This window comes from Bos indicus x Bos taurus, chromosome 26, assembly GCF_003369695.1.
Source record: "Bos indicus x Bos taurus breed Angus x Brahman F1 hybrid chromosome 26, Bos_hybrid_MaternalHap_v2.0, whole genome shotgun sequence".
In the NCBI taxonomy this organism is placed as follows: Eukaryota; Metazoa; Chordata; class Mammalia; order Artiodactyla; family Bovidae; genus Bos; species Bos indicus x Bos taurus.
Window position 1 is genome coordinate 9341739 of NC_040101.1, and position 26833 is coordinate 9368571.

Genomic DNA, 26833 nt, shown 5'->3' on the forward strand with positions numbered 1-26833 from the left:
TGGATCAGAAAGCCTGTTTCCTGGATGCAGTGAAGAGAAAACATTTCCTAGAATTGCAAAGTACTAGGAACCTTCCTGGGCTTCCAGGGTGGCTCAGTGGCTAAAGAACCCACCTGCAAAGCAGGAGATACAGGGGACACAGTTTTGATCCCTGGGTCAGGAAGATCCCCTGGAGAAGGGGATGGCAACCCACTCCAGTATTCTTGCCTGGAGGATCCCATATACAGAGAAGCCTGTGGGCTACAGTCCATGGGGTTGCAAAAGAGTCAGACATGATGGAAGCAACTGATCACGCACATATAGGAAGCTTCCCAATCCTGACTTTAGGTTTCTAACATTGGTTTCTCATCTTCATCCAACAAACTAGCTTATGACATAGTACTAAGTTGTCTAAGTGTTAGGAGAAAGTGGTTGTCTAACACAAGAAAGGGTATTATGAGCCCCAATTCAGCATTCATTTATTCTTGTAATGATCTATCATGGCTGAAACACAGACGTGATCTTGAAGCCTCGCACTGGAATGTAAGCACTCTGGGGGCAGGATGGCTGTCTGCTGCTCTTGTTACTATATTCACCTAGAGTCGTGTCTGGTGAATATAAAGTGCTCAGTGCCTGTGTGCTCAGTCCCGTCCAACTCTTTGAGACCCCATGGACTGTAGCTCACCAGGCTCCAGTGTCCATGGAGTTCTCCAGGCAGGAATACTGGAATGGGTTGCCATTCCCTCTCCAGGGGATCTTCCCAATTCAGGGATCGAACCCACATCTCTTACATCTGCTGCATTGGCAGGGAGATTCTGTACCACCAGCACCACCTGGGGAGCCCAGAGTGCTCAGTAAATTTCTGTTAAATAAATGGACAGATGGACTGAATCCTATTCTTCCGGTCTTTGCTCTTAAAAAGTAAGAGAAGCTGGGCAGTGGGTGTTTTCATTTCATCAGATTTCCTTTTCTGTTTTACATTTTTTTGGCAGTCTCGTATGGTGCATAATTGGGCTGAATTATCAAAAGAAGAAAGGGAAACTATCTCAAATCACTGGGGCCAAAAGAAGTAGCGTTGACGTTTTCACAAGGGACATAGGTGAGAGGAACCCGGTTTTGTTCATGGAATTTCCCAACACAGCACTACTAAGTTGGCTTTAAAGCTCACAACAGATCATTTCAAGACACAGGAAGTGCAATGAATTACCCCAGTGGGTGGATGACAGAGGGGACCTGGCAATTCCTTGAAGATGGGAGGGACTGGACTCTAAAGTGAACTCAAGGGTGTTGACTCAGCATTGGGTAGATCAGCAAATGAAGAGAGGTTAGGAATGACCCAGAGACCTGCTGAACAATGTTGAGAAGGGGTCTTGACCTTGTGTTTGGGGGACCCTGATGGGACTCAAGCTTCCTCACAAGTCGTTCGCCTGCCCTGGAGTCCCAAACCCTGTGGGGTCGGCTTGCTTGGCAGATGGGGCTCTGCTGCTAGGGTAGGAGGTCAGGTCTCAGGGAAGGTCCAGTACCTGCGCAGATGGCCCCGGCATCCTCGTGGGATCCACAGTTGTGGATAGACAGGCTGAGGTGCCAGCACCGGCCCAGGTGGGCTGATCGCCCATGCATGGCACGTGGTCCAGGGAGATGGGGCCGAAGCCATCACCAAACAGACTGCTCCTCAGGGCCGCCAGCCCAGCTGCCGGCACAACACCCAGGCGGCCGGCGGGTCCCGGGGTCGTCACATACCGTCCCCCAGGTGCCGTGGTGGTAGATCTCCACGCGGCCCTCACACCTCCTTCCTGCCGCTGGCCAGCCTCACCACCGGCAGATCTACAGGAGCCCAGAGCCAGGCCGGCTTGACAAGCTTCCCTCCCTTCTCAAATGAGAAGACTTTCCAGCTAGAGAATCCACCCCAGTTTGTGGGCGCTTTGCATACATTCACGGGGAATGACATGCCCAGAAGAAAGAAAAGGACGGCTTTTCTGTATCTGAAATTTAGCACAGACTCTACAGTGCTTTCCTCACTGGGCAGTTTCTTTATGGAACACAAGTGACCTTGCTGGCTTATTGCAGACGTAGTATGCGTGTGTGTGCATGCTCAGTCACGTCCGACTCTTTGCGACCACACAGACTGTAGCCCACCAGGCTCCTCTGTCCATGGATTTCCCAGGCAAGAACACTGGAACGGGTTGCCAGTTCCTTTTCCAGGGGATCTTCCTGACCCAGGGATGGAATTTGCATCTCTTGAGTCTCCTGCACTTCAGGCAGATTCTTTACCACTGAGTCATCAGGAAAGCCCCTTGAAGGAGACACACACACCTAAAAATAACCTTCTACAAATTTCCCTGGTGGTCCAGGGGCTAACACTCCATGTTCCCAATGCAGGGAATCAGGGTTCAACCCCTGATCTAGGAATTAGATCCCACATGCCACAGGTAAGGCATGACATGGCCAAGTAAATAAATTATAAATAAATAAAAATAACCAGTCTTCATCCTCTCTCGGGTGTCATTTCTCAAGTTGTTTCTCTCAAAATTAAACACAGTTCAGCTGAAGGCTTAGGATTCAGACTGCTTTTCTAGCCCTGATCTCTCAAAGTATATTATGAAATTTTCAGGACAAAGTTATTTTCACTTTTCTTGAATTTGAAAACTATATTCATTGGAGAATGATGGAGGAAGTCAGAGGTTAGGAGAACAAGTAGCAGAAGAGATGGTATCATTGCTCAAGAAGGTAAGGATTTGGTTAAGTGACACTGAGCCCTGAATTAAAAGCAGGCGAAGTCAGTCCTCAGATTCTGAGTCCCAGGGTTTGGGGCTGCTTGGTGGGCTTCCTCTTTGAGAAGGACCCACCAGAGCCCTGTGTGGGTCAGGGCCTTCATAAGGCCTTTCCATGACTATAACCCAGGGCAGGTGGGTTATTTGTTCTCCCTGAAAAGGTCCCTACATGAGGAACACCCATGTTCCTTTAATGAGCAGATTTTTCTCCATACAGGACTATGAGAATAATGTTGGCTACATTTCTCTTGGCCACTAATGGCGGGACCCCAGCCTTAGAAAAACAGATTCAAAATATAAGAATGGAAACAGTACCTATTGGTTGGTAAACATGTGACTGTTCCCCAGGAGTTGAAGTAACTATAGAGATAAAAAAGAAAAATAAGTCACCATGAGGACATTCCAAACAAGCACAATGAAAGTTCATATTCTTCTCAGTGAAGTGAAAGTGTTAGTCGCTCAGTTGTGTCCAACACAGCATGCCAGGCTCCTCTGTCTATGGGATTCTCCAGCAAGACTACTGGAGTGGGTAGCCATTCCCTTCTCCAGGGGACCTTCCCAACGCAGGGATCAAACCCAGGTCTCCTGCATTGCAGGAGATTCTTTATTGTCTGAGCCACCAGGGAAGCCCATGTTTTTCTCAGGTACCATCCTAATCACACATATGAGTTTGCCTTTAAACCATCCCTTCTAATATCTCATTAAATAGTTGCCATTTAAAATACGATAGCTCGTAAATGTGTACACATCATTCCAGTTGGTAATAAGGAAATAGCAGAATTAAGAGTGATGCTGTCTCTGATAGCTCAGCTGGTAAAGAATCCGCCTGCAATGCAGGAGACCCCAGTGTGATTTCTGGATCGGGAAGATCCTCTGGAGAAGGGATAGGCTATCTACTCCAGTATTGTTGGGCTTTCCTGGTGGCTCAGCTGGTAAAGAATCCACCTGCAATGCAGGAGACCCGGGTTCGATCCCTGGGTTGGGAAGATCTCCTGGGGAAAGGCTACCCACTCCAGTATTCTGGCCTGGAGAATTTCATGGACTCTACATAGTCCATGGGGTTGCAAAGAGTCGGACACGACTGAGTGACTTTCACTTTCACTTTGGGATCATGCAGATATGGATCCCTAGGATGGGGGCGTCTTGTTAGTGCCACAGAATTCAGGGGCAGCATCCCAGGCCCCAGGTAGGGGTGTTCCCAGGGGAGAAGCCGCTCCTACCCAGGCCCACCTGCCCCCAGACCTTCCTGTCTCTGGCCCCCATGGCCTCTGCAGCATGAGCCGCCATTCTGGGTCAAGAACTAGTGTCTCAGAGTCTCACCGAAGTGCAGCTCTCACATGCAGAAGCAATGACATATCAGCATGCTAACACCCAGGACAGCCTCCCTTCTGGGTACAAAGCAGGGCCCCCACGGGACTGGGGGCAGCTTCACATTCTGGGAGGGTGGAAGGGTCAAGACCTCAGAGCATCATGGTTAAGTAAAGTTAAGACTGGGAAGGAAGACCAGCGTGGGGACCCTGCACCAGATGGCTAGTCACCAATCAGCAAGTAAAATGGATGTGAGCGCACAAGTACCTGGATTCCCAGCAGCTGCCGAATCTGCAGAGATAAAGGAAACAGGAGGATGGATTAACAGAAGCCGGGGTGGTGGAGTGGTTCAAAGATCACAGTCTCAGTTAGCATGCTGCTCAACAGGCCTGGGAAACAACTGTTCTGAAGCATCCAGGGCTGTGCCTCTGGGTTTTCACAGCCAGCTGTGGGCTGTCTCACCTGGCTAAAATCTCTGAGCTAGTGATTCAGACAGAGTTTGCCTTGGCAACCAAAATACCACCGCCAACAGTAAAATAATTAAAGTTTTTGCACATTTGTGTTTTTGTGTGTGTTTAGTCACTAAGTTATGTCCGACTGTTTGCAACCCACTGAACTGTAGCCCGCCAGGCTCCTCTCCCCATGAGATTTCCCAGGCAAGAATACTGAAGTGGGTTGCCATTTCCTCCTCCTGGGGATCTTCTGGACCCAGGAATCAAACGCAGGTTTCCTGCACTGGCAGGATTCTTTTTGTACATTGACAATGTGTTATATGCTTGACTACGTATTCTACACGGAATGTTTCACTTAATCCACCCATCAGCTTTATGAAATAAGTACTATTAGTTTCTTTATTTTACAACTGATTAATCTTTGCAGACACTCAAGCTGGATGGTGTCCTCCCATATATTAAGCAGCTGGCATATCTTTCACAGTTAGAATAGAAATCTGCCATCTGGAGTACAGTGAAAGGTTGAAGGCATGGAGGAATTCCAGACTCAATGTGAAAATTCCAGGCTTGGCCTGGGCAGCTCTGCGCCTGGCCCAGAAGACACCTGTGCTCACCTGAGCAGACGACACCAGCGTCTTCATGGTGCCCGCAGTTGTGGGTGAACCAGCCGCTGTGAGGGCACTGCGCCAGGGAAGACTCACTGCCTGTGCAGTTGACATCGTCCAAGAGAATGCTGCCTGCCCCGGGGCTGAATCTGGCCCCCGGGAGGGCAGACACGGCCCGGCCACAGCCAAGCTGCCTGCAGACCACGTGGGCATCCTCGATGGACCAGCTGTCGTCACACACGGTGCCCCAGGTGTCGGCATGGCAGACTTCCACTCGGCCCTCACACCGGTTTGACCCATCAGCCAGCCTCAGGCCCAGACCTTGGTGGACAATCCAAACAATGACACCCATCAAGGCTCGTGCAGAGAGGCCACTGGAAGAGTCCGTATCTCTTGGAATTTGGGCACTGACCATGGATGAGAACAAATCTACTGCCCCTCTTCATTTTAAGTTTGCCCTGGGTATTACTTTGTGTTTTTTCAGCATTACAGCTGACTAAGAAATGGTTTTGCTCCTTAGCCAGCTGCTCCAGAGCCCTGCCTCCCTGCACAGCTGCCCCTTCTTGCTGTGACGTCTTGGTCTCTGGCACTCACAGGGTTTGTTGGATTTTTCACGAGAAGCTATCAGGCACACACTAACTGTTGTGTGGACGTGTGTGTGTGTGTGTGTGTAAGATTCTCTGAGAGCTTTGTACACACTGATCAAGTGACAAGAACAATAATTTGCATGTACATCATCCCCAGGATCAGGTGTCACCGCATGCAATGATGCTCTGGGAAGTATAAAGGGCAGTCATCACAGGCCGCTCCCCACGGTCAAAGGGCAGTGTTACAAAAAAGAGTAGAGGTTGGATATGTTCAGAACACAGCTGAGGGAAGCTCACAGCAGGACTGGGTGGAGATGTGGGGTCAGCCAGGTACACCCATTCCAGCCTTGCTGGCTTCCACTCCGGTTCCCACAAGCCATCCTTGCATCTCCCAGCCTCTTTCCTCTCCCTTTCCAAAGGCGGATTTTCTAGGTGAACCTGGACTTCATCAGCCCTTCCTTCAACAGCAGCCATGTGTACGGCCTGAGGCTGAGGAGGAAGGTGCTTTCTGCAGGGACATTTTCTCCCATGGTAATGCTGGAGCTTTTCTGACCTAAAACTGTGAAAGGGAAGGCAGTTGAAGAAATGGGAAAGATTACCTGTTGATGTGGGCACCTCTGTTGGCACTGGAAAAGACGCTAAGGACAGACAGAACGTGAAAGAAAAAATTATACAACAACCTCTTTAAGTGTCAAACATATTTAACTCTCAGTCAAAGCTTGAGGGGGGAGGGCTCCCTGGATTGTAGATTATCTAGTTTCTAACTCGATTCCCTTCCCAAGTCCTTTCTCTGTGGGGAGAACACACCAACTGGTGTGTCTGGAAAGGTACAAGCCAACTCATACAAGCTCAAGAAAATAAAAGCATGGAGTAGAGGGGTTGATAGATGAACAAACAGTAGATATATTTTAAAGTCAACAAGCATCCTTTGGGGATCACTGCTCTTCAGTATAACCTACTCTAGTGCTCATTAAAGGCTAGGGTTCACTTCTCTTTTTTTCTAACTCTTCTCAGCACATTTTATTTTATTCTTAAAGACTATGGAAAAGGAGCTGACCTAATTCAAAATGTGACAATGACTGGGCCAATCAGAGTCAGGGAAAGACTTAAGGAGTGGTGATTTTGGCTCCTTCATTTACAGTTCTGTCAAGCAGAAGGCAATTTCAGACGCAACACCCTGCAGGGTGATGGAAGGGAGTGGGTGAGAAGACAGGGAGATGGAAGTGGGGTTAAGAAGATAGCTGACATCTGACTGGTGAGCCCCACACAGCAAGCAGCCCCCTACTCTATGTAGAGAGATCCAGTGAACCCCAGCCTGGCTTTATGATACCAATGCTATGATTTTCCTTCTCATCCTTAGCCAGAAGAGGAAACCGAGGCATGGAGAGGTTCAGGGATTTGCTCAAGTTCCCACTGCTGGTGAAGGTGAAGCCAGGGGAACAAACTCAGGTCATCTGGTCCTTGAATCACAACCCTATCTCCCATGGTGACTTTGCCAAGGCAAGTTATAGCCACTTAGTTCAGAACAACTGCAATTACCTGAAGTTGGGTGGCCCACAGCCGCTGACGGTGTTGAGTAAGGCAGGGAGGCTACGAGAGACGTAAATCAAGAGACATGTAAATCAGATTACATCCCTTGATTCTTCTTAAATTCAAGGGGGTAGATTTGCTTGTTTGAAGCAATGAGGTGTATGTCTTGTTTGGGGAAGAAACTGTACCCCATCTGGGCATCTGAGAATGGCCCTGAGTTGCCATGGCTACAATGTCCATATGTCCTACTTTATTTCTGTCCCATTGCCGGAAACTGCAATGTCATTTTTGTGGATTTTGGTGGTGGGCGGGCGGGTAGCAAACAAAGGCCATAGGGATGGTCGACTTGTGTGGAGCACCTATCTTGCCAGTTGGTTTGGTTTTGTAATTCTTCCTGGGTGTGGTCTTGCCTCCCAGACTAAACGTCAGTCTGCAAAGGGCAGAACCACGTTTGTCTCAAGGACATACACTGGCAAGGTCAGCGCTGGGAAGGAGCAGACGGTCCCCACAGTGGGTGGTGGAGCTGGGTCAGGCCCCTCTGCGCCCCCCTCCACCACCTCCTGGGTACCCAGGGCTCTTGCTCCAAACCTTCCTGCCCCGTAGGTCCCCAGCGTTGTCCTCTGATGCTATGGCTCCTGCTTTGCTGAGAGCACTGATTCTGCTCTTCACTTCTCTCCTCCTCTCAGAACCTTTCAGGCCTTTCACCCCCTGCTTGTTCTTTCCTCCTGTCTCAGGTGGTTGCTGCCAGTCTAGCTGATGAACCAGTTTGCCTCTTGCCAGCCAAAGCCAGAAGGATGTGGAGATAAAGGGGGGGCTTTTGACTCCAAGTACTGAATTTATCTGCAGAGGCTCAACTGGGATACAACTGAGGCGTAAGAATGCTGGGTGAGGAGCTGGGCTCCCAGCTCTGTGACTCTCAGAGCATCCCTGGTTACCTGTGAAACTGGTGCGGGTGAGGGTCTGAACCGAGAGACCATTCCCAAGGCATCACCCATCACTGGTGGGGGGCCAGAAAATCTGAGGTTACATGACTTCTATTTTCAGAGTCATGCATTCATTGAATTAAAATATAAAAGCTTGCATTTAGTTCTGTTCTGCTTAAGGATATTTTCAGATGTAGGTGGTTGTGAATTGGTTAGGTAGTTCACTATTTATTTTTAACCATTTTAACTTTGTTTTTTTGCTGCTGTATTTATTCTTATGTATTTTCTATTCATGGCAAGTGATCCTGACCCTCCATATTGTGATGATATAAATTTTCCTTGTAAAATGAATTCACTTAAGTGAAGAGAGAAGAGTTGATATAAAGGAAAGCATTAAGAAAACTCAACTGTGGGTACATAATGTGAAATGCCAGGCTGGATTAATCACAAGCTGGAATCAAGATTGCTGGGAGAAATATCAACAACCTCAGATATCAAGCTGGAATCAAGATTGCTGGGAGAAATATCAACAACCTTAGATATGCAGATGACACCACTCTAATGGCAGAAAGTGAAAAGGAACTAAAAAGCCTCTTTATGGGGGTGAAGAGGAGAGTGAAAAAGCTGGTTTGAAACTCAACATTCAAAAAACTAAGATCATGGCATCTGGTCCCATCACCTTATGGCAAATAGAAGGGGAAAAAATGGAAACAGTGGCAGATTTTCTTTTTGGGGTTCCAAAATCACTGCAGACTGTAACTGCACCCATGAAATTAAAAGACACTTGCTCTTGGAAGAAAAGCTATGACAAACCTAGACGGCGTATTAAAAAACAGAGACATCACTTTCCCAAGATCTGTATAGTCAAAGCTCTGTTTCTTCCAGTAGTTATGTGTGGATGTGGTGAGAGTTGGACCATAAAGAAGGTTGAGCACCAAGGAATTGATGCTTTTGAATTGTGGTGCTGGAGAAGACTCTTGTGAGTCCCTTGGACTACAAGGAGACCAAACCAGTCAAAGGAAATCAATCATCAATATTCATTGGAAGGATTGATGCTGAAGTTGAAGCTCCAATACTTTGGGTGCCTGATCCAAAGAGCTGACTCACTGGAAAAGACCCCGATGCTGGGAAAGATTGAAGGCAAAAGGAGAAGGGGGTGGCAGAGGATAGGATGGTTAGGTACATCATCGACTCAATGGATATGAATTTGAGCAAACTCCAGGAGATAGTGGAGGACAGAGAAGCCCGTTGTGCTACAGTCCACGGGGTCATAAAGAGTCACACATGACTTAGCGACTACAACAACAACAACCACCGTGGGTGGCGCGTGACGGGGACCATGCAGGGCTGAAGCTTGGGAAACAGGGACCATCCAGGACTTCCTCATGGCTCTAAGTACACTTGGGTGAAGACTCATGGAGATGGAATGTCGTATTGCCCACCCCGGGCCTCAGCATCAGGCTCACCTGAGCAGACGACGCCAGCATCCTCGTGGTGGCCACAGTTGTGGGAGAACCAGCCGCCGTGCAGACACTGCCACAGCCTGGCTTCAGTCCCCACACATCTCACATCGTCCAGGGCGATGGGGCCCAGGCCTCGGCCGAATCTTGCCCTCCCGGGGGCTGACACTGCTCCGCCGCAGCTCAGCTGCCGGCACACCACCTCGGCGTCCTGCAGGTCCCAGCTGTCATCACACACGGTCCCCCAGCTGCCGTTGAAGTGCAGTTCCACGCGGCCCTCACAAGGCTGGCTGCCGTCGGCCAGCCTGAGCATCGCGTCTAGGAAACAGACACGCCCGGGTCACTGCTCTGCCTTCGAGGGAGTTCTGTGCCTCTCCTCTGAGCTGACAAGCTTCCCAGGGCTCCCTTCTCATTCTAGTAAGGGACTGAGGTGGGTTAAAGAGCCTACAAAGGTACTTTGGGTTTCATGGTTCTGGTCAATGTGATTTGGGGTGGCGTAGGCTTTTTTGAGGGCTTCCCAGGTGGCTCAGCGATAAAGAAATCCACCTGCTATGCAGGACACACAGGTTGGATCCCTGGGTTGGGAAGATCCTCTGGAGGAGGAAACAGCAACCCACTCCAGTATTTTTGACAGAAATCCCATGGACAAAGGAGCTTGGCAGGCTACAGTCTATGAGTTTGCAAAAGAGTTGGACACAACTTAGTGACAAAACAAAACAATGACAACATGCTTTTTAAAGCTCTTTCCCAGACAGGACTGCCTGCTCACAGAGCCCAAAGGAGGTTCCCAAGCTCCCTGTGTGATGTGGGAAGCACAAAGCTTGGGGACCTGGCTGCTGTTGCCCTAGTCAGGACCCACATCGTCTAGGCAGGCGTTCTGAGTGCAAAGGCTCGGGGACAGCATCAGCCACGCACCCTCTCACCCGGGGTCACGTGCTCTGTCGTCAGATGTATGTGGACGTGTGGTTTCATGGCAGCACTGGGCGTTCAACCACTCTCTAGCCAGATCTGGAGGGTAAACTAAGGCGCTCGGGACCCCTTTCCCTGACCAGAGTCAGTCATCCGCCCTTCCTGTCATTGCCAGGCAGGGCCAGGGGCTACGATTATCCGAGAACCCACCAGTGTTGTTCTCATCTTGCAGGACAGCCTCATAGGATGCAGAAAAGCCAACATTGGTGACAATGGCGTCGCTCTGGAAGACCACGGTCAGGCGATTTGCCGAGGAGATAAATACTGGGGTTGTGCTGGAACAGAACCTCCCCAGCGAAGAAGATTCACTTTGTGGGCCATCAAAGATTTCAATGAAGTCATACGGACAGTTGTAGAAGTTTTCCAATCTGTGAAGTCATGACAGCGTTCAGATCTAGCCATGGACTCTCCCCCAGGAGGCACCACCAAGATTGTTCTGCTCTAGAAGAGCTGCCTGAAACCTGCATCTCTTCAAACAGGATGGAGGAAGCCGTAACCCCATCGGTGCAGGCAGTGCATATCTTCCCAACTCTAAAAATCTTCTAATTTTTTGAAGTTTTCATTCAATTGTATTTTCTGAATATGCATTACAAGCGTAAGAAATACAGTTTAAGTGGTAATGGTGGGCACATGGTTAAAAGCAACTTTTCTTCCAGTTCTGACTAGTCCCCTTCCCACAAACAGTGCCAATGAACAGTTTCTATTTGTTTCCTTCCAGAGATGGTCTATGCATAATGTCAGTCCCTGTACTACTGGCCACGATCTTACAGATCATTCCGTAGCAATATACCCTATGTGTGAGACAGCAATCAGGATTGCTGGGAGAAATATCAATAACCTCAGACATGCAGATGACACCACCTTTATGGCAGAAAGTGAAGAGCAACTAAAGAGCCTCTTGATGAAAGTGAAAGAGCTGAGTGAAAAAGCTGGCTTAAAATCCAGTCCCATCACTTCATGTCAAATAAATGGGGAAACAATGGAAACAGTTGGCAGACTTTATTTTCTTAGGCTCCAAAATCACTGCAGATGGTGACTGCACCCATGGAATTAAAAGACACTTGCTCCTTGGAAGAAAAGCTGTGACCAACGTAGACAACATATTAAAAAGCAGAGACATTACTTTGCCAACAAAGGTTTGTCTAGTCAAAGCTATGATTTTTTCATTAGTCATGAATAAATGTGAGAGTTGGACCGTAAAGAAAGCTGAGCACTGAAGAATTGATGCTTTTGAACTGTGGCATTGGAGAAGATTCTTGAGAGTCCCTTGGACTGCAAGGAGATCCAACCAGTCCATCCTAAAGGAAATCAACTCTGAATATACATTGGAAGGACTGAGGATGAAGCTGAAGCTCCAGTACTTTGGCTACCTGATGTGAAGAACTGACTCATTGGAAAAGACCCTGTTGCTGGGAAAGACTGAAGGAAGGAAGAGAAGGGGATGACAGAGGATGAGATGTTTGGATGGCATCATCAACTCGATGCACATGAATTTGAGCAAGCTCTGGGAGTCAGTGATGGATAGGGAGGCCTGGCGTGCTGCAGTCCATGGGGTCACAGAGTCGGACATGACTGAACTGAACTGTGTGACAGCAATAGATAGATGTACCAAATCTATTTAACTGACCCCCTATGGTGGGCAATAAGACTGCTTCCAACCTAGTGCTACTATAAGAAGCCAAGATTTTTCTCAGTGCACACGAGATTTTATCTGTGGACCAATTTCCTGGAACTGGAATTGCTGGGTTAAAAGATCTACATGTTTAAATTTTGATCTGGGGACTTCCCTGGCGGTCTAGTGGTTAGGAATCCACCTGCCAAAGCAAGGGGCGCGAGTTTGATCCCTGGTCTGGGAAGACCTCACAAACCGAGGGGCAACTAAACCCGGGCACAACTACTTGAGCCCGTGTGCCCTAGAGCCTGTGCTCCACGAGAGAAGCCACCACTGAGAAGCCTGCACACTGCAACGAAGAGCAGCCCCCTCGCTGCACCTGGAGGAAAGCCCACGCAGCAACGAAGACCCAGCACTGCCAAAATGAATAAATACATACAATTAAAAAACCTTTTTTGATCAGTATTACTGGATGGGTCTCCAAGGCCTTCCTTACTTTTGAGAACTGAATATGAAAGCTGGACTTTTTGGCGAGGGTGGGGTGGGGTGGTGGTGGTAGCAGGCAGTGTAATCAAGTCAAGAGCAGAGTAAAAGCAGGAGCTATGTACTCACTTTATCACTTCGAAGGTAAGTTTGACACGTGCCCTGCTATCCACTTGTATGTCCCAGGCACACACCACATTTGTGGGGTATTTTTTAGGATACCAGGGGCTGGAGAATGAGCCCGAATTACTTGTCAGCAAACCGCCACAATGGATATTTTCATCTGCGAGAAACAGTAAAGAAACCCCATCAGAAGGAGGCACCAACCTCTGCTGGTGTTTTTAGAGGGATCAAGAGGGGCTAGGAACAGAATAAGGAGGACTTGTTCTAGAGCTGCTTTTGCTAGTAACTATGAAAAAAAAAATAGCTTTGGAGGCTCTTGGAGTTTCCCAGGTTGCTCTTTGTTAGATAAGATCATTTCCTGTGTCCTCTCAAGCTTATAGTGTGTGTGTGTGTGTGTGTGTGTCTTCTTTGCCATGTGTACAGTATGTGGGATCTTAACTCCCTGACCAGGTATTGAACCCTGATTGGAAGCATGGAGTCTTCCCCACTGGACTGCCAGGAAAGTCCCGAGTTTATACTGTTTTTGTGAGGAGAAATGATCAGGACACAAGGTTGAGAGGGCTTTGTGAACCCATGTGCACTGACAGGTCTGAGCACGTGTTTTAATGAAAAGGGAGCAAAGACGATGCAAGCCAAAGGCTCCCTGTTCAGTGCAACGTGACTTTGTGCTCACAGAGCAGCTGTGTTGGGAGACGCTTTGTTGTGTTATGTCCAAACCCTAGCTGAAGTCAAGACCACAGTTACTTAAAGCATCCACTTTGTGGCTGAAATACTGGCTTTGAAGTGGCTTTTCTAACGGGTTTTCTGTGCTGGAGCTTCTCATATGTAAAAGGAAGCAATAGCATTCATTTGGTTGCTTCAAATTCTACAATTGAAAACAAAGCAAACATAAAATCACAAGAAACCTTTAAATACAGCTGAAGTACCTGTAGGGGAGCTGTCATCAGTCGAGCCTGTGAAAATACAGAGAAAAAAAATGATACTGTAAGCAAGGACTTTTATTCAGAAAACTCCTTTAAAGTACTCAAAAACGTCCATGTGCAGATCTGTGACTGCTCTGTGCGGTAGCGGACAGGGATACACCCTTGCTACGAGAGGCTGGGTGTCTGGACAAGTATGCAGACAAGTGTAGCTTGATACAACTTGTCGAGAGCTGACCCTGGGTTTCTGTTTCCTTGCTCTGCATGATCACCACTGCAGGCAGTTACCAACCCAACCCCTACAGCGACTCCACCCCACTGCATGCGAACACCAATTCAGGAAATCCCAGTGACCAGAGACTGCATTTCTGGTGAATCTGAATTTTCCTTCCCTCCTACCTCTTTCTCCTCTCACCCTCTGATGCCCCCCCGGCCCCAAGCCCCACCATTTTGCCAACGCTGATGGACTGCCTTGCTCTTGTTACTTAACAAGAAATAATTTAATCAGATGGTGTCCCAATTACAGGATGAAAAAGTAGCTAGGATTCACTCATACTGGGGACCTGGCAGTGGGTTAAAATGTTTGGAAGTGAAAACATTTGGGGTTGCCATCAATGTCTGTTCCAGGACAGAAGAGAGAATAAGAGATGGATTAAGACAGTCACACAAAAGGAAATCAGGCTTTTTAAAATTTTTATTTGCCTGTTTTTTTTTTTTTTTATAAACGTATTCTGTTCTGGGCAGCTAGGAGTGTAGCACTAAATCCATCAAGGTCTTGGAAAAGACCACGATGCTGGGAAAGATCGAAAGTGAAAGGAGGAGAGGGCGGCAGAGGATGAGATGGTTAGATAGCATCACTGACTCACTGGACACGTTGCTGTTGTTGGTCAGTTGCTAGGTTGTATCCAACTCTTTGACTCCATAGACTGCAGCATGCCAGGCTTCTCTGTCCTTCACCATCTCCTGGAGCTTGCTCAAACTTATGTCCATCGAGTCAGTGATGCCATCCAACCATCTCATCCTCTGTGGTCCCCTTCTTCCCCTGCCTCCATTCTTTCCCAGCATCAGGGTCTTTTCCAAAACCCTGGTAATATAACCCTCTATTTAACCACTGAAGCTTTCTTTAAAAAATATGAGTGATCTATGATGACTATTTTTTTGCCATACAGCAGATGGGATCTTAGTTCCCTAACTAGGGATCAAACTCATACCCCTTGCACTGGAAGCATGGAGCCTTAACCACAAGACCCCAAGGAAAGTTCCTCACCAGAGCTTTTAAGGTGGGACTTTGAGCATTTTCTGGCTTCCCTTGTGGCTCAGCTGGTAAAGAATCTGCCTGCAGTGCGGGAGACCTGGGTTTGACCCCTGGGTTGGGAAGATCCCCTGAAGAAGGGAAAGGCTACCTACTCCAGTATTCCAGCCTGGAGAATTCCATGGGCTAATATATAGTCCAAGGGGTCACAAATAGATACAACTGAGCGACTTTCACTTCACTTGAGCATTTTACAAGCACAACAATTCAAGAGAAAGCAAACTACCTCTTCAGCAAACTGACTTAAAAAGATGGCTTGGAGCCCACAGCTCCAATTACTCCCAAGTCACGCCCCTTCCCAGAGGCTGCTGGGGTGAGATTCCCCCCCACCAAGGTGTGCCGTGTCCTGGGGGCTCACCTGAGCAGACGACGCCTGCGTCCTCATGGTGCCCGCAGTTGTGGGAGAACCAGCCGCTGTGGGGGCACTGCCACACCTTGGCCTCATTCCCCACGCACTGCACGTTGTCCAGGATGATGTGGCCAGTGCCTCCACCAAAGTAGCTCTGCTTTGGGGCTGACAAGGCCTCGCCACAGCCAAGCTGCTGGCACACGACCCTGGCGTCCGTCAGGTCCCAGCTGTCGTCACACACGGTGCCCCAGGTGCCGTTGTAGGAGACCTCCACCCGACCCTCACATCTGTGACTGCCATTCCCCAGCCTCAGGGACTCACCTGGGGACAGGAAAGCAGAGTCTCCTGAGCTGCGGGGCTGTGCCCCATCTCTCTGGAACCTTCTGCCCAAGAGAGGATCTCTGACATTCTCCTATGGGCACCTTTCTGCATATTCAGCTGCTGGACTCTAGATAGGGAGACCCTATGTCCTGATGTGCCAGGAACTGTTCAGTCACTAAGTTGCCGCCAACTCTTTGTGACCTCATGGACTGCAGCACGCCAGGTTCCTCCACTATCTTCCGATGGTTACTCAGATTCATGTCCATTGAATTGGTGATGCTAATTATCTCATCCTCTGCCACCCCCTCTTTTGCCTTCAATCTTTTCCAGCACCAGAGTCTTTTCCAATCAGTCAGCTCTTCACATCAGGTGGCCAAAGTATTGGAGCTTCCACTTCCATATCAGTCCTTCCAGTGAATATTCAGGACTGATCTCCTTTAAGATGGACTGGTTGGATCTCCTTGCTGTCCAAGGGACTTTCAAGCATCTTCTCCAGCACCACAATTCAAAAGCATCAATTCTTCTGCACTCAGCCTTCTTTATGGTCCAACTCTCACATCCATACATGAATACTGGAAAAACCATTGTCTCTATGGACGGACCTTTGTTGGCAAAGTGATGTCTCTGCTTTTTAATAGGCTGTCTAGGTTTGTCATAGCTTCGTGGTTTATGACTGGGGAAGGTCAATTAATGCCTGTTGAATCTGCCTGCAATGTGGGAGACCTGGGTTGGATCCCTGGGTGGAGACGATTCCCTGGAGAAGGAAATGGCAACCCACCCAGGTATTCTTGCCTGGAGAATCCCATGGGCAGAGGAGCCTGGGGGGCTACAGTCCATGGGGTCACAAAGAGTCGAACATGACTGAGCGATTAACACTACTACTGGCAATTATTTCAGAGTCCTTTTTATACTCTCCGAAGTCCCCTGACTGAGGGATAAGTTGCACAGTCACCCTCAGCATTATCTGCTGAGAGCTCTGTAATCATCTTCCTATCTTGTATAGGAAGTATTCTGGATGGTTTCTGTATTGAACTCAGCTGGAAGCAGGTGGGTTGGCAGTTGTAGTTTGAGATGGCTTTGTTCTAGAAAGATCTGCCTTACTGCATTTCTGCTTCCTTTGGAGAAGAGGAGGCTGTTGTCATGGGCCCTCCCTCAACACGCACGGCCATGGCAAGACGTGAGACTCGGCTCTCTATCTCTTTAGGGGGACATCTTGGTGGAGGAAGACGACATTGAGGGACAGAGCAGGGGGAGGGGTGATCTGGGGGCTGTCAGTGTCAGAGTGATGTCACTCAGATGTCAGTAATGCGGGTGGAACCCACAGGTCAGATTTACAAAAGCATCTCCTCTCTTAAAAGGAAAGGGTGCACATTAGACAGGACATCCCCCTGAAGTCCAAGTTAGGATACCCACCGCTCTCCCTTTTGTCCTGCTGGATGGCGCTGTACATGGCGTAGAACCCCGTGTTTGTGATCCTGGAGTCGCTCCTGAACACCGTGGTCAGGATGTTTGAAGAAGAGTGGAATGTGAGCTCGGTTCCAGCACAAAATCTGCCCAAGGAGAGCGAGGCAACCTGCTGTCCATCAAACACTTCGATGAAGTCGAAAGGGCACCCGTAGACGTCCTCTAAGCTGAGGAGGTGAAGGCAGAGTTAAGCTCCCCAAGGAAATCTGCCAGAATGTTATACATAAAGTCAAATTTTTGAATCACATGCAGCCAGAAACTGCAGTCACCCCTGCATCTCCTTCCAACCACACATCTCCCTCATGGACTTGACCCCTCTGATGCTGCCTGAGTCTGCCCTTTTGTCCCACTCCTTGTTGGGACTGGTCCAGGTCAGCCAGTCTCTTGTCTTTCCTGGTCTATTTCAGCTCCCCCACCAAGGGGGAATATGAGGAACGAATGAACTCAGGCTATTTAATATGCAAAAGAAGAGTCTTAGTAGGAACAGGATAGACATTTTCGGAGGGAAGAGGAAGATGATCTACTGTGCGTAGCACCAGGCGGAAGAATAAAGGTCAGAAAAGGTAATGACGATGAACAGACTGGGGTTCAGCCAGAGGAAGAGGCTGTGTCCCAAACGGAGCTGGCTGAGAGTGGAGGGGTGGGGTCCTTGTGTGGGTCACCCCAGCTGGGGTTCCCTCCATGATGGCCTCAGGGATGCTCATGGGGTCTTCTCCAACTGCACGGGAAGTTGAGCTCAGTGATTAAAACTCCTTAAGTGATATTGGAACCTATTATACAGAGTGAAGTAAGTCAGAAAGAAAAACACCCTTATGACCAACCTAGATAGCATATTCAAAAGCAGAGACATTACTTTGCTAACAAAGGTCCATCTAGTCAAGGCTATGGTTTTTCCTGTGGTCATGTATGGATGTGAGAGTTGGATTGTGAAGAAGGCTGAGCACCGAAGAATTGATGCTTTTGAACTGTGGTGTTTGAGAAGACTCTTGAGAGTCCCTTGGACTGCAAGGAGATCCAACCAGTCCATTCTGAAGGAGATCAGCCCTGGGATTTCTTTGGAAGGAATGATGCTAAAGCTGAAACTCTAGTACTTTGGCCACCTCATGCCAAGAGTTGACTCATTGGAAAAGACTCTGATACTGGGAGGGATTGGGGGCAGGAGGAGAAGGGGAAGACAGAGGATGAGATGGCTGGATGGCATCACTGACTTGATGGACGTGAGTGTCAGTGAACTCCGGGAGTTGGTGTTGGACAGGGAGGCCTGGCGTGCTGCGATTCATGGGGTCACAAAGAGTCAGACACGACTGAGCGACTGATCTGATCTGATCTGATGGAATTTAGAAATATGGTAACAACAGCTGGACTATAAAGAAAGCTGAGTGCCGAAGAATTGATGCTTTTGAACTGTGGTGTTGGAGAAGACTCTTGAGAGTCCCTTGGACAGCAAGGAGATCCAACCAGTCCATCCTAAAGGAAATCAGTCCTGAATGTTCATTGGAGGGACTGATGCTGAAGCTGAAATTCGAATACTTTGGCCACCTGATGTGAATAACTGACTCATTTTGAAAAGACACTGATGCTCGGAAAGATTGAAGGCAGGAGGAGAAGGGGCCGACAGAGGATGAGATGGTTGGATGGCATCACTGACTCAATGGACATGAGCTTGAATAAACTTCAGGAGTTGGTGATGGACAGGGAGGCCTGGCATGTTGTAGTCCATGGGGTTGAAAAGTCCGTGGGGACATGACTGAGCGACTGAACTGAACCAAACTGAATAAATTTTTAAAATTTTGTAGGCTGTTTTCTATTGACACTACCCAAGGCTGTTGGGAAAGATGGAAGGCAGGAGGAGAAGGGGATGACAGAGGATGAGATGGTTGGATGGCATCACCGACTCAATGGACATGAGTTTGTGTAAACTCTGGGAGTTGGTGATGGACAGGGAAGCCTGGCGTGAAGCAGTCCATGGGGTTGCAAAGAGTCAGACACGACTGAGCGACTGAACTAAATTGAACTGAACAACGACACTATATGCGAGACAGCAAAAGAGACACAGATATAAAGAACAGACTTTTGGACACTGTGGGAGAAGGTGAGGTTAGGGTGATTTGAGAGAATATCATTGAAACATGTATATTATTATACGTGAAATAGATCACCAGTCCAAGTTTGATGCATGAAACAGGGCACTCAAAGCCGGTGCACTGGGATGATCCAGAGGGATGGGATGTGGAGGGAGGTGGGAGGGGGATTGGGATGGGGGACACATGTACACCCATGGCTGATTCATGTCAATGTAAAGCAAAAACCTCCACAATATTGTAAAGTAATTAGCCTCCAATTAAAATAAATAAATTAATAAAAAAATACAATCTGAAAAAAGAATTTTAAAAAAACTCCTTAAGCTCAGATGACCAGACCAGTTTTCACCTAACATGTGAAAGGATTTGTCAGATGGTGCTGTAGGCAGAAGGTTTGTGTCCCCTCAAAATTCATTTTTTGAAACTTAACCCTCAATAGTAATAGTCTTAGGAGGTGGGGACTTTGGGCAGTGACTAGGTTGTTAGGGCAGAGCCCTCATGATGGGATTAGTGCCCTTATAAAGAGGCTGAGAAAGCTCCAGGTCCCCTCTCTCACCTGAAGTCGCAGTGAAAGACAGCCATCTATGAGCCTGGGAACAGGTCCTCATGAGACACTGAACCTGCTGGAATACTTATCTAGGACTTGCCAGCCTGCACAACTGTGAGAAACAAACTTCTGTCGTTTATTAAGACACCCAATCTATTATATTTTTGTTCGTCATGTCACGTCATCTAGTTACTCAATGGTGTCCAACTTATGCAACTTCACGGTCCTCCAGGCTCCTCTGTCCCTGGAATTCTCCAGGCAAGAATACTGGAGTGGGTTGCCAGTCTCTTCTCCAGGGGATCTTCCTGACCCAATCGAGGCCAGGTCTCCCACACTGCAGGCAGATTCTTTACCATCTGAGCCACCAGGGAAGCCCAAAAGATAGTTATGTCCCACAGAGATTTGAACTCTGATCACTGGATTCAAAGTCCAGAGTGCTAACCATTACACAATGGGGCCACTACAGAAAATAAACTTCTTTTGTTTATTAAGACACCCAGTCTATTAAATTTTTGTTATAGCAGCTAATGACTCAGGCACTTGGAAAGGCAACCTCTTGGGGAAAGCACAGATTCAAATCCAAACCGGCTCTTGAAGCAGAGAAAGACACAACTCTTACTTCAGGCTGGGGATCGTCAGGTCTACTTGGAACTTCTCGGCCAGGTGGATCACCCAGACACACTCCACGTCAGTGGGGTAATTGGTTGGGTACCGGGGACTGGAGAAGGATCCTGACAGACTTGAAATGACACCCCCACAGGAGCTACTTCCTCCTGTGAAAACGGGATGAAGAGACCCATGACTGGAGTCTTCAGACAGGTACCTTATCTTTTCCCAGGTATAGAATCCAGAATCCCACCAAGCTTAAGAGTGAATCACAAAATGGGAAGGGATCATGCTGGTGTAGACATAGCCGTGGCTTGGCTGGAGTGTGGTTGTACCCCCAAGGGGTGGGGGTGAGGGTGGAGGAAAGATGTGTGATGGGTAGGCAGGACCCTAAGATTGTAGGTGAGGCTGGAAATGGATTGGATACATACATGGCAGCTGTGGGGTGTCAAACACTTCATTAATCCTGTCCTAGCTTCCTGTCATGCAAATCAGCTCAGCTGAGATGCAGACAATCCACCCATTTGGGAGGGCTCCATCCCCCACTTCCTCTCCCTCATGCAACCAGGACAGTGGATGTCTATTCTACTTTTATGAATTATCACCACAATTCTAATTCATAAAAGTAGAAGAAATTGTTGTTTTTTTATATTTTATTTTATTTTTTACTATACAATATTGTATTGGTTTTGCCATACATCAACATGCAAAGAAATGGTTGTATGGCATCACTGACTCAATGGACATGAGTTTGAGTAAACTCCGGGAGACAGTGAAGGACAGGGAAGCCTGGCATGCTGCAGTCCATTGGATCGAAGAGTTGGACATGACTTAGTGACTGAACAACAATCATCATTCTATCCTTATAGGGGTTATACTTCCAATGCAAGAGAGTTACCTGGTAGGACAGACACCTGGGGAACAGCAGCTGCAAAAATCAAAACCAAAGAAAATCAGGAAAGAGCTTCACCCAATGACATGACCTTCTACTTAAGTGCAAATGAATGAAGCTGCTACTAGTCTTGAGTCTCAATACATGGTGTGGACACACTCATTTCTCTTTGCTCCCCGACTGAGATGTAGCTTCTCCCCTTCTTTCGGTGATTCACCACAAAATCACAGACAACGCAGTCATGTGATTTGTTTTCTCTTCTGTGCTGGGTCCACCAACCTAAGGGCTGTCCTTAGAGTGACCAGTCATGAGGCATCACCCACAGTCACAGCACTGGGCTCGTGAACATGCCACTGTCCCTGCAGACATTTATCAGGTGCCAAAATGCCAAGGGACAAAACCTGGGAAGCTGAGAGCCGTGGTGGGGAAAGGCAGGTTGGACAAGGAGTCCAAGGAAGTAAGACAGGCCCCTTCCCACGGGCCCACCTCTGCAACCCACCCCAGAAGGGCAGCCTCCAAGGGATGGTGTCTTCCACCTGGGATGCCCGCGGGACCTGGACTGGAGGAAAAGAGGCCCCCACCAAGTGTCCTTCCACATGCGCCATAGTGGCACCAGCCCAGGATTGGGGCAGCTGCCAGTCACCTTGCCTGGCCCCCAAACACTGTGAGGTGCGCCCCTGACCTTCCCCAACCCAGGCTCCCACGGAGGGCTGAGGGTGGCAGCAGTCACTGGGTAAGGCTGGGAGGAGGCTGGCTGGGGCCCAGGGTGCCAATGACCAGGGAAGATGGCAGCTAAGAACTTGTTCTGCAGAGGCAGGCGAGAGCTGGAGGCTCTGATTCAGCTGGAGTCTCCAGTGTGGGGGGGTGCGGATCACATGGGTTTTGAGTAGTCTACCTGAAGAAGGTGTACCTTCCTCTATCCCTGCTGTTGGCTAAGCCAGGAGGCCCACAGAGGAGCCCTAATTGTTTATGCTTCTCACGCCCAATCTGCTTTTGACCCACTGGGAGAGTTCGACATTCAGTGCATCTTTGTTTATCTGCACACTTTCATTCTCTAACTCGTGTTCTTGAGAGGTAGACCTTCCCACCTCCTCTACTCCAGATCAGCCCTCTGCTCCGCCACTGTGATGGAACATCCTCTTTCAGTCCCTCCTGCCCCTCCCTGATCTGCCGTCCAGAGAGGAGAGTGTCGGATGCTATTTCATTTGGGCAATGTGACTCTCAGCTTATCATACAAGCCACTGGCTCTCAGCCTTGGCCACACACTGGAATTTCACAGGAAGTTTTAAATATCACCAATGACTGGGTGAGACCCAGAGGTTCTGATGTGACTGGTCTGGGGTGCAGCTTGAGTATCATAAAATTTTAAAGCTCCCTGGGTGATTCCAGTGTCTAGGTCACTGTCCACCTGTGTCTGGATGCTGAAAGAGGTTGTGCATGTTAGTTGCTCAGTTATGTCTGATTCTTTGCAACCTCAAGGACTGTAGCCCCCCCCCACCGACTCCTCTCTCCATAGAATTCTCCAGGCAAGAATACTGGAGTGGGCTGCCATTCCTTTCTCCAGGGGATCTTCCAGATCCAGGGATTGAACCTAGATCTCTGAAAGAGGTTAGATTTCTTATTTACTTTGCAGAGATATTGGAAATGCAGGGTTAGACCTACCTGGGGGTGCAGGAGTCACGTCTGGAGCCCAGTCCCCTGCATCTGCATGCATTTAAAAAAAGATAGATTTAGGACATCTGAGTTAAATTATATCAGGACAAGTGCTGGTTTTCCAGTGTGGGCAGGTCCCAAGCAGGCAGGTTTCCTGTTACACAAGCAAGAAAGGGCATGTTTGGTAAACAGCTCCAGACCTGAGAGGAGCTGCAGAAAACACCCCCTGACAAATATGTGGCCCTGGAGTGTGTGTTCCCAGGAGAGCCTAGTTCTCGGCATTCCCTGACACCTTCTGCCAGGTCACCAGCCCTGCTCTGTGCACACCTTCCTCTATCTGAGCTGCTGAAAGATCAGAAAAAACCTGCCCCTGGAAGAGAGAGACAGGTAGCTGAGCAGACGACGCCAGCATCCTCATGGTGACCGCAGTTGGGGTCTGACCAGCCAGAACTGGGACACTGGCCAAGGTGGCTCTCGCTTCCCGAACTCTGCAGGTTGTCCAGGAGGATGTCTCCAGAGCCCGGGCTGAAGTGGGCCTTTCCTGGGGCAGTGATGGCCCGACCACACCCCACCTGCCAGCACATGACCCTCGCTTTGTTCAGGTCCCACAGGTCATCACACACAGTGCCCCAGGCTCCCTGGTGCAGGATTTCCACACGTCCAGAGCACTGTTCAGAACTGCCCACCATCTGCAGCTCTGGCTCATCTTCCAAACAAAACAAGATTTTACCTTTGAGTTTAGGTAGTTTTCAGTAGGAAGGATTTCTAGCTCCCATATTTGCAGCTAAGTCAAATAAATGCAAGAATGAAGCCTTATTAAGGCTGTCTTGAGTCTGTAATACATGAGAGAGGTGGGTTTAGATTCCAGCTCTCCTGCTCCCTAGTTGTGTAACCTTTGGCAAATCATCTCCCTGGGCCTCATCTGTAAAATGGGGTGCCAAGTCAACAACAGCATGTGCACGAAGCACAGTGCTCAGCCCCGATACACCTCGGGTCCTGCAGATCTTGCTGTGTGCTTCTCTGGGTCACAAAGCTGGGTTCCTGGGGCAATGGGCTCCTGGCTGCTTCTCTGGGCATGTCCTGGACAAGTGTTTGGATAAGTGTAGATTTAATCCCCTGAAGGCACCTGGCCACAAGGGAGTCTATGACTCCATAAAGCCCAAAGGGACCAGCTCTTTCTGGGTTGACAGGCTGTGTCCCGCTGGAATCACCTGCTGTCCCCTGGTGACACCTGGGGACATTCTTCCCTTACTGAGCTCACAGGCTCTGCCTTCTCTCAGTTTCTTTGACATGTCCAACTCTTTCCTCCCTGAGAGTCTATGCATCGCTTTTCTCTGCCTGGAATGCCCCTTTATGGTCACTCCTCACATATGGCCTGCTCAGCAAGGCCGTCCATCCCCTTTCAGTCCACAGTAGCAGCTCCTCCATCCCACGTGGCTCTGTGTTCCCAACCTTATCACCACCCCCACATCATCTTGGTTACTTGCTTGTTTGCTGTGTCTTGATCCTCCCCCACTCACCCATACCCACCCTACTGTAAACTACACGGGGAGGGCACTGTACTGTCGGCTGCGTCCCCAGCACTTCTACTTGGGCCTGGCACACAGTAGGACCTTAGTGAATACTATTGGATGAATACATGATGATCCTGAGTCAACGAATGGTCTGGATTTCAACTCCTGGACTTTACTTAGCCTCCCCAGGGCAAGATCTCACACATGCCTATGGAAGGTCAAATACATAAGGAATTGCCTCATTCAGAAACACCCTCCCTGCCCCCCACCCCCCACCCTTAAAATACAAACTGGAAGTTTCTACTTGAATTCCTAGCGACCTGAGCTACTGTGGCCCCACAACTGGCAGTAAGTATTTTTTTGGGTGCAAACTGGACCTGGCTCTGGAATGATGAGCTATAGGGTCTATCCATTAAGGAGTCCCCAAGAGTCTAGTCAAGGCTGTGGTTTTTCCAGTGGTCATGTATGGATGTGAGAGTTGGACTGTGAAGAAAGCTGAGCGCTGAAGAATTGATGCTTTTGAACTGTGGTGTTGGAGAAGACTCTTGAGAGTCCCTTGGACTGCAAGGAGATCCAACCAGTCCATTCTAAAGTCGATCAGTCCTGGGTGTTCACTGGAAGGACTGATGCTGAAGCTGAAACTCTAATACTTTGGCCATCTCATGAGAAGAGTTGACTCATTGGAAAAGACTCTGATGCTGGGAGGGATTGGGGGCAAGAGGAGAAGGGGACAACAGAGGATGAGATGGCTGGATGGCACCACCGACTCAATGGACATGAGTTTGAGTAAACTCTGGGAGTTGGTGATGGACAGGGAGGCCTGGCATGCTGCAATTCATGGAGTCTCAAAGAGTTGGATATGACTGAGCGACTGAACTGAACTTGAAGCCTCTAATGTGGTGAGTCTAGGGTTCAAAGGAGGCAAGATGTAAAGTGAGCCATCTGGTGGAGGGAGGAGGATTCTTGAAAGTCAGACTTTACCTTTCAGCACCCTGGACAGTATAACAGGTCCAGGGCGGTGGGCTGTGACGGAGGCAGCCGTGGAGAGGAGCTGCCTGCCCATTCACATATAGGCTCAACATACGCTCAGTCGCTCAGTTGTGGCTGACTCTTTGCGACCCCATGGCCTTTAGCCTGCCAGGCTCCTCTGTCCATGGAATTTTTCAGGCAAGAATACTGGAGTGGGTTGCCATTTCCTCCTCCAGGGGATCTTCCTGACTCAGGGATGGAACCTGCATCTCCTGCATTGGCAGGTGGGTTCTTTACCACTAGCGCCACCTGGGAAGCCCATCACTGCTTTACTTCAATTGCCCACGAGACCCTCTTAGTGGAAAAAGCTAGCAGTGATACAGCAGGGCCTTTCTGCTAATTGTAGGGGAGCTTTTAAAACTGAAGCCCATGCTTCTGCTAATAGGAGAATCCCTTAAATTAGAAAACTATTCTTTTTTTTTCAAGGCCAAAAGCCTACTTGAAGCTTCCTACCTGACTCTCTTCTGCCCTGGGGTATCGCATTGAACAGAGCATAAAAGCCAGTGTTGGTGATCCTGGAATCACTTCGGAACACCACAGTCAGGATGTCAGAGGAGGAGAAAAACATCACAGCCGCTGAGGCACAGAACTTCCCCATGGAGAGTGAGGCGATCCTGGGGCCATCGAAGATTTCGACTGAGTCGTACGGGCATCCAAGGATATCTTCCAGTCTAGGGGAATCACAGCGGAGGCTTAACAGCTGGTTAGGGCCTCCTAGATTTTTTTTTAAATTGCTTACTTAGGTTTATTTTTGTTTATTTATCTTTTGGTTGGGCTATGTGACATGCTGGATCTTAGTTCCCCTGATCAGGGATCAAATCTGTGCCCCCTGCAATGGAAGCAGATTGTTAACCACTGGGCCACCAGGGAAGTCCCAGGGCTTCCTAGATCTTAAAGCTTGAAAAATATGACACACAGAGAATTAACCATTTGGATTATACTTTGAATTGCATATTAATACATAAAATGTCAGTTAACCTCAGATGCCTTATTAGCCAAACTTCTTTTATCTCTTTCTGAAGAATGTGTGAGGTTTATGGCCGCAACTCAGTAATAGAAACTTAGAAATCATACTGATTTTAGCCAATCACAACTTACACGAAACCTCGGGAGATGCAAATGTACACCACACATAAAATCTTAACAATAAAGTCATCCCAACTGATCAACATGTAAGTGACATCACAGCCCAATTTTCCTAACTCTGTATTTCACAACATTCTTCATACCCAAATTCTTAGGGAGGAAAAACTTGATTCTGAAATAAAAACAATGTCAGCATGTGGAACAGTATTTGCACTTTGTAATTATTCACAGGGATGTGTATGAGGGCTGATTGGCTG

The 26833-nt window shown here is 48.5% G+C and overlaps 2 protein-coding genes across 2 annotated transcripts in view; both read right to left on the reverse strand.

Moving 5' to 3' along the window:
- LOC113884381 (deleted in malignant brain tumors 1 protein) overlaps positions 1 to 19831 on the reverse strand; it is a 47466-nt gene extending 27635 nt beyond the window's left edge. Inside the window, exons 1-10 of the mRNA XM_027528978.1 lie at positions 19806 to 19831; positions 17118 to 17335; positions 15393 to 15704; positions 12809 to 12962; positions 10735 to 10952; positions 9622 to 9933; positions 5125 to 5436; positions 4289 to 4349; positions 3066 to 3110; positions 1571 to 1803 (exon numbers count right to left, since the gene is read on the reverse strand). Of these exons, the coding sequence (XP_027384779.1) occupies positions 1571 to 1803; positions 3066 to 3110; positions 4289 to 4349; positions 5125 to 5436; positions 9622 to 9933; positions 10735 to 10952; positions 12809 to 12962; positions 15393 to 15704; positions 17118 to 17335; positions 19806 to 19831 (1891 nt within the window). The remainder of the gene's footprint in view (positions 1 to 1570; positions 1804 to 3065; positions 3111 to 4288; positions 4350 to 5124; positions 5437 to 9621; positions 9934 to 10734; positions 10953 to 12808; positions 12963 to 15392; positions 15705 to 17117; positions 17336 to 19805) is intronic.
- Positions 19832 to 20411: 580 nt separating this feature from the next.
- Positions 20412 to 26833, reverse strand: part of LOC113884382 (putative DMBT1-like protein) — a 42487-nt gene continuing 36065 nt past the window's right edge. Inside the window, exons 22-25 of the mRNA XM_027528979.1 lie at positions 25944 to 26161; positions 23333 to 23653; positions 22957 to 22977; positions 20412 to 20569 (exon numbers count right to left, since the gene is read on the reverse strand). Coding sequence (XP_027384780.1) covers positions 20412 to 20569; positions 22957 to 22977; positions 23333 to 23653; positions 25944 to 26161 — 718 coding nt within the window. The remainder of the gene's footprint in view (positions 20570 to 22956; positions 22978 to 23332; positions 23654 to 25943; positions 26162 to 26833) is intronic.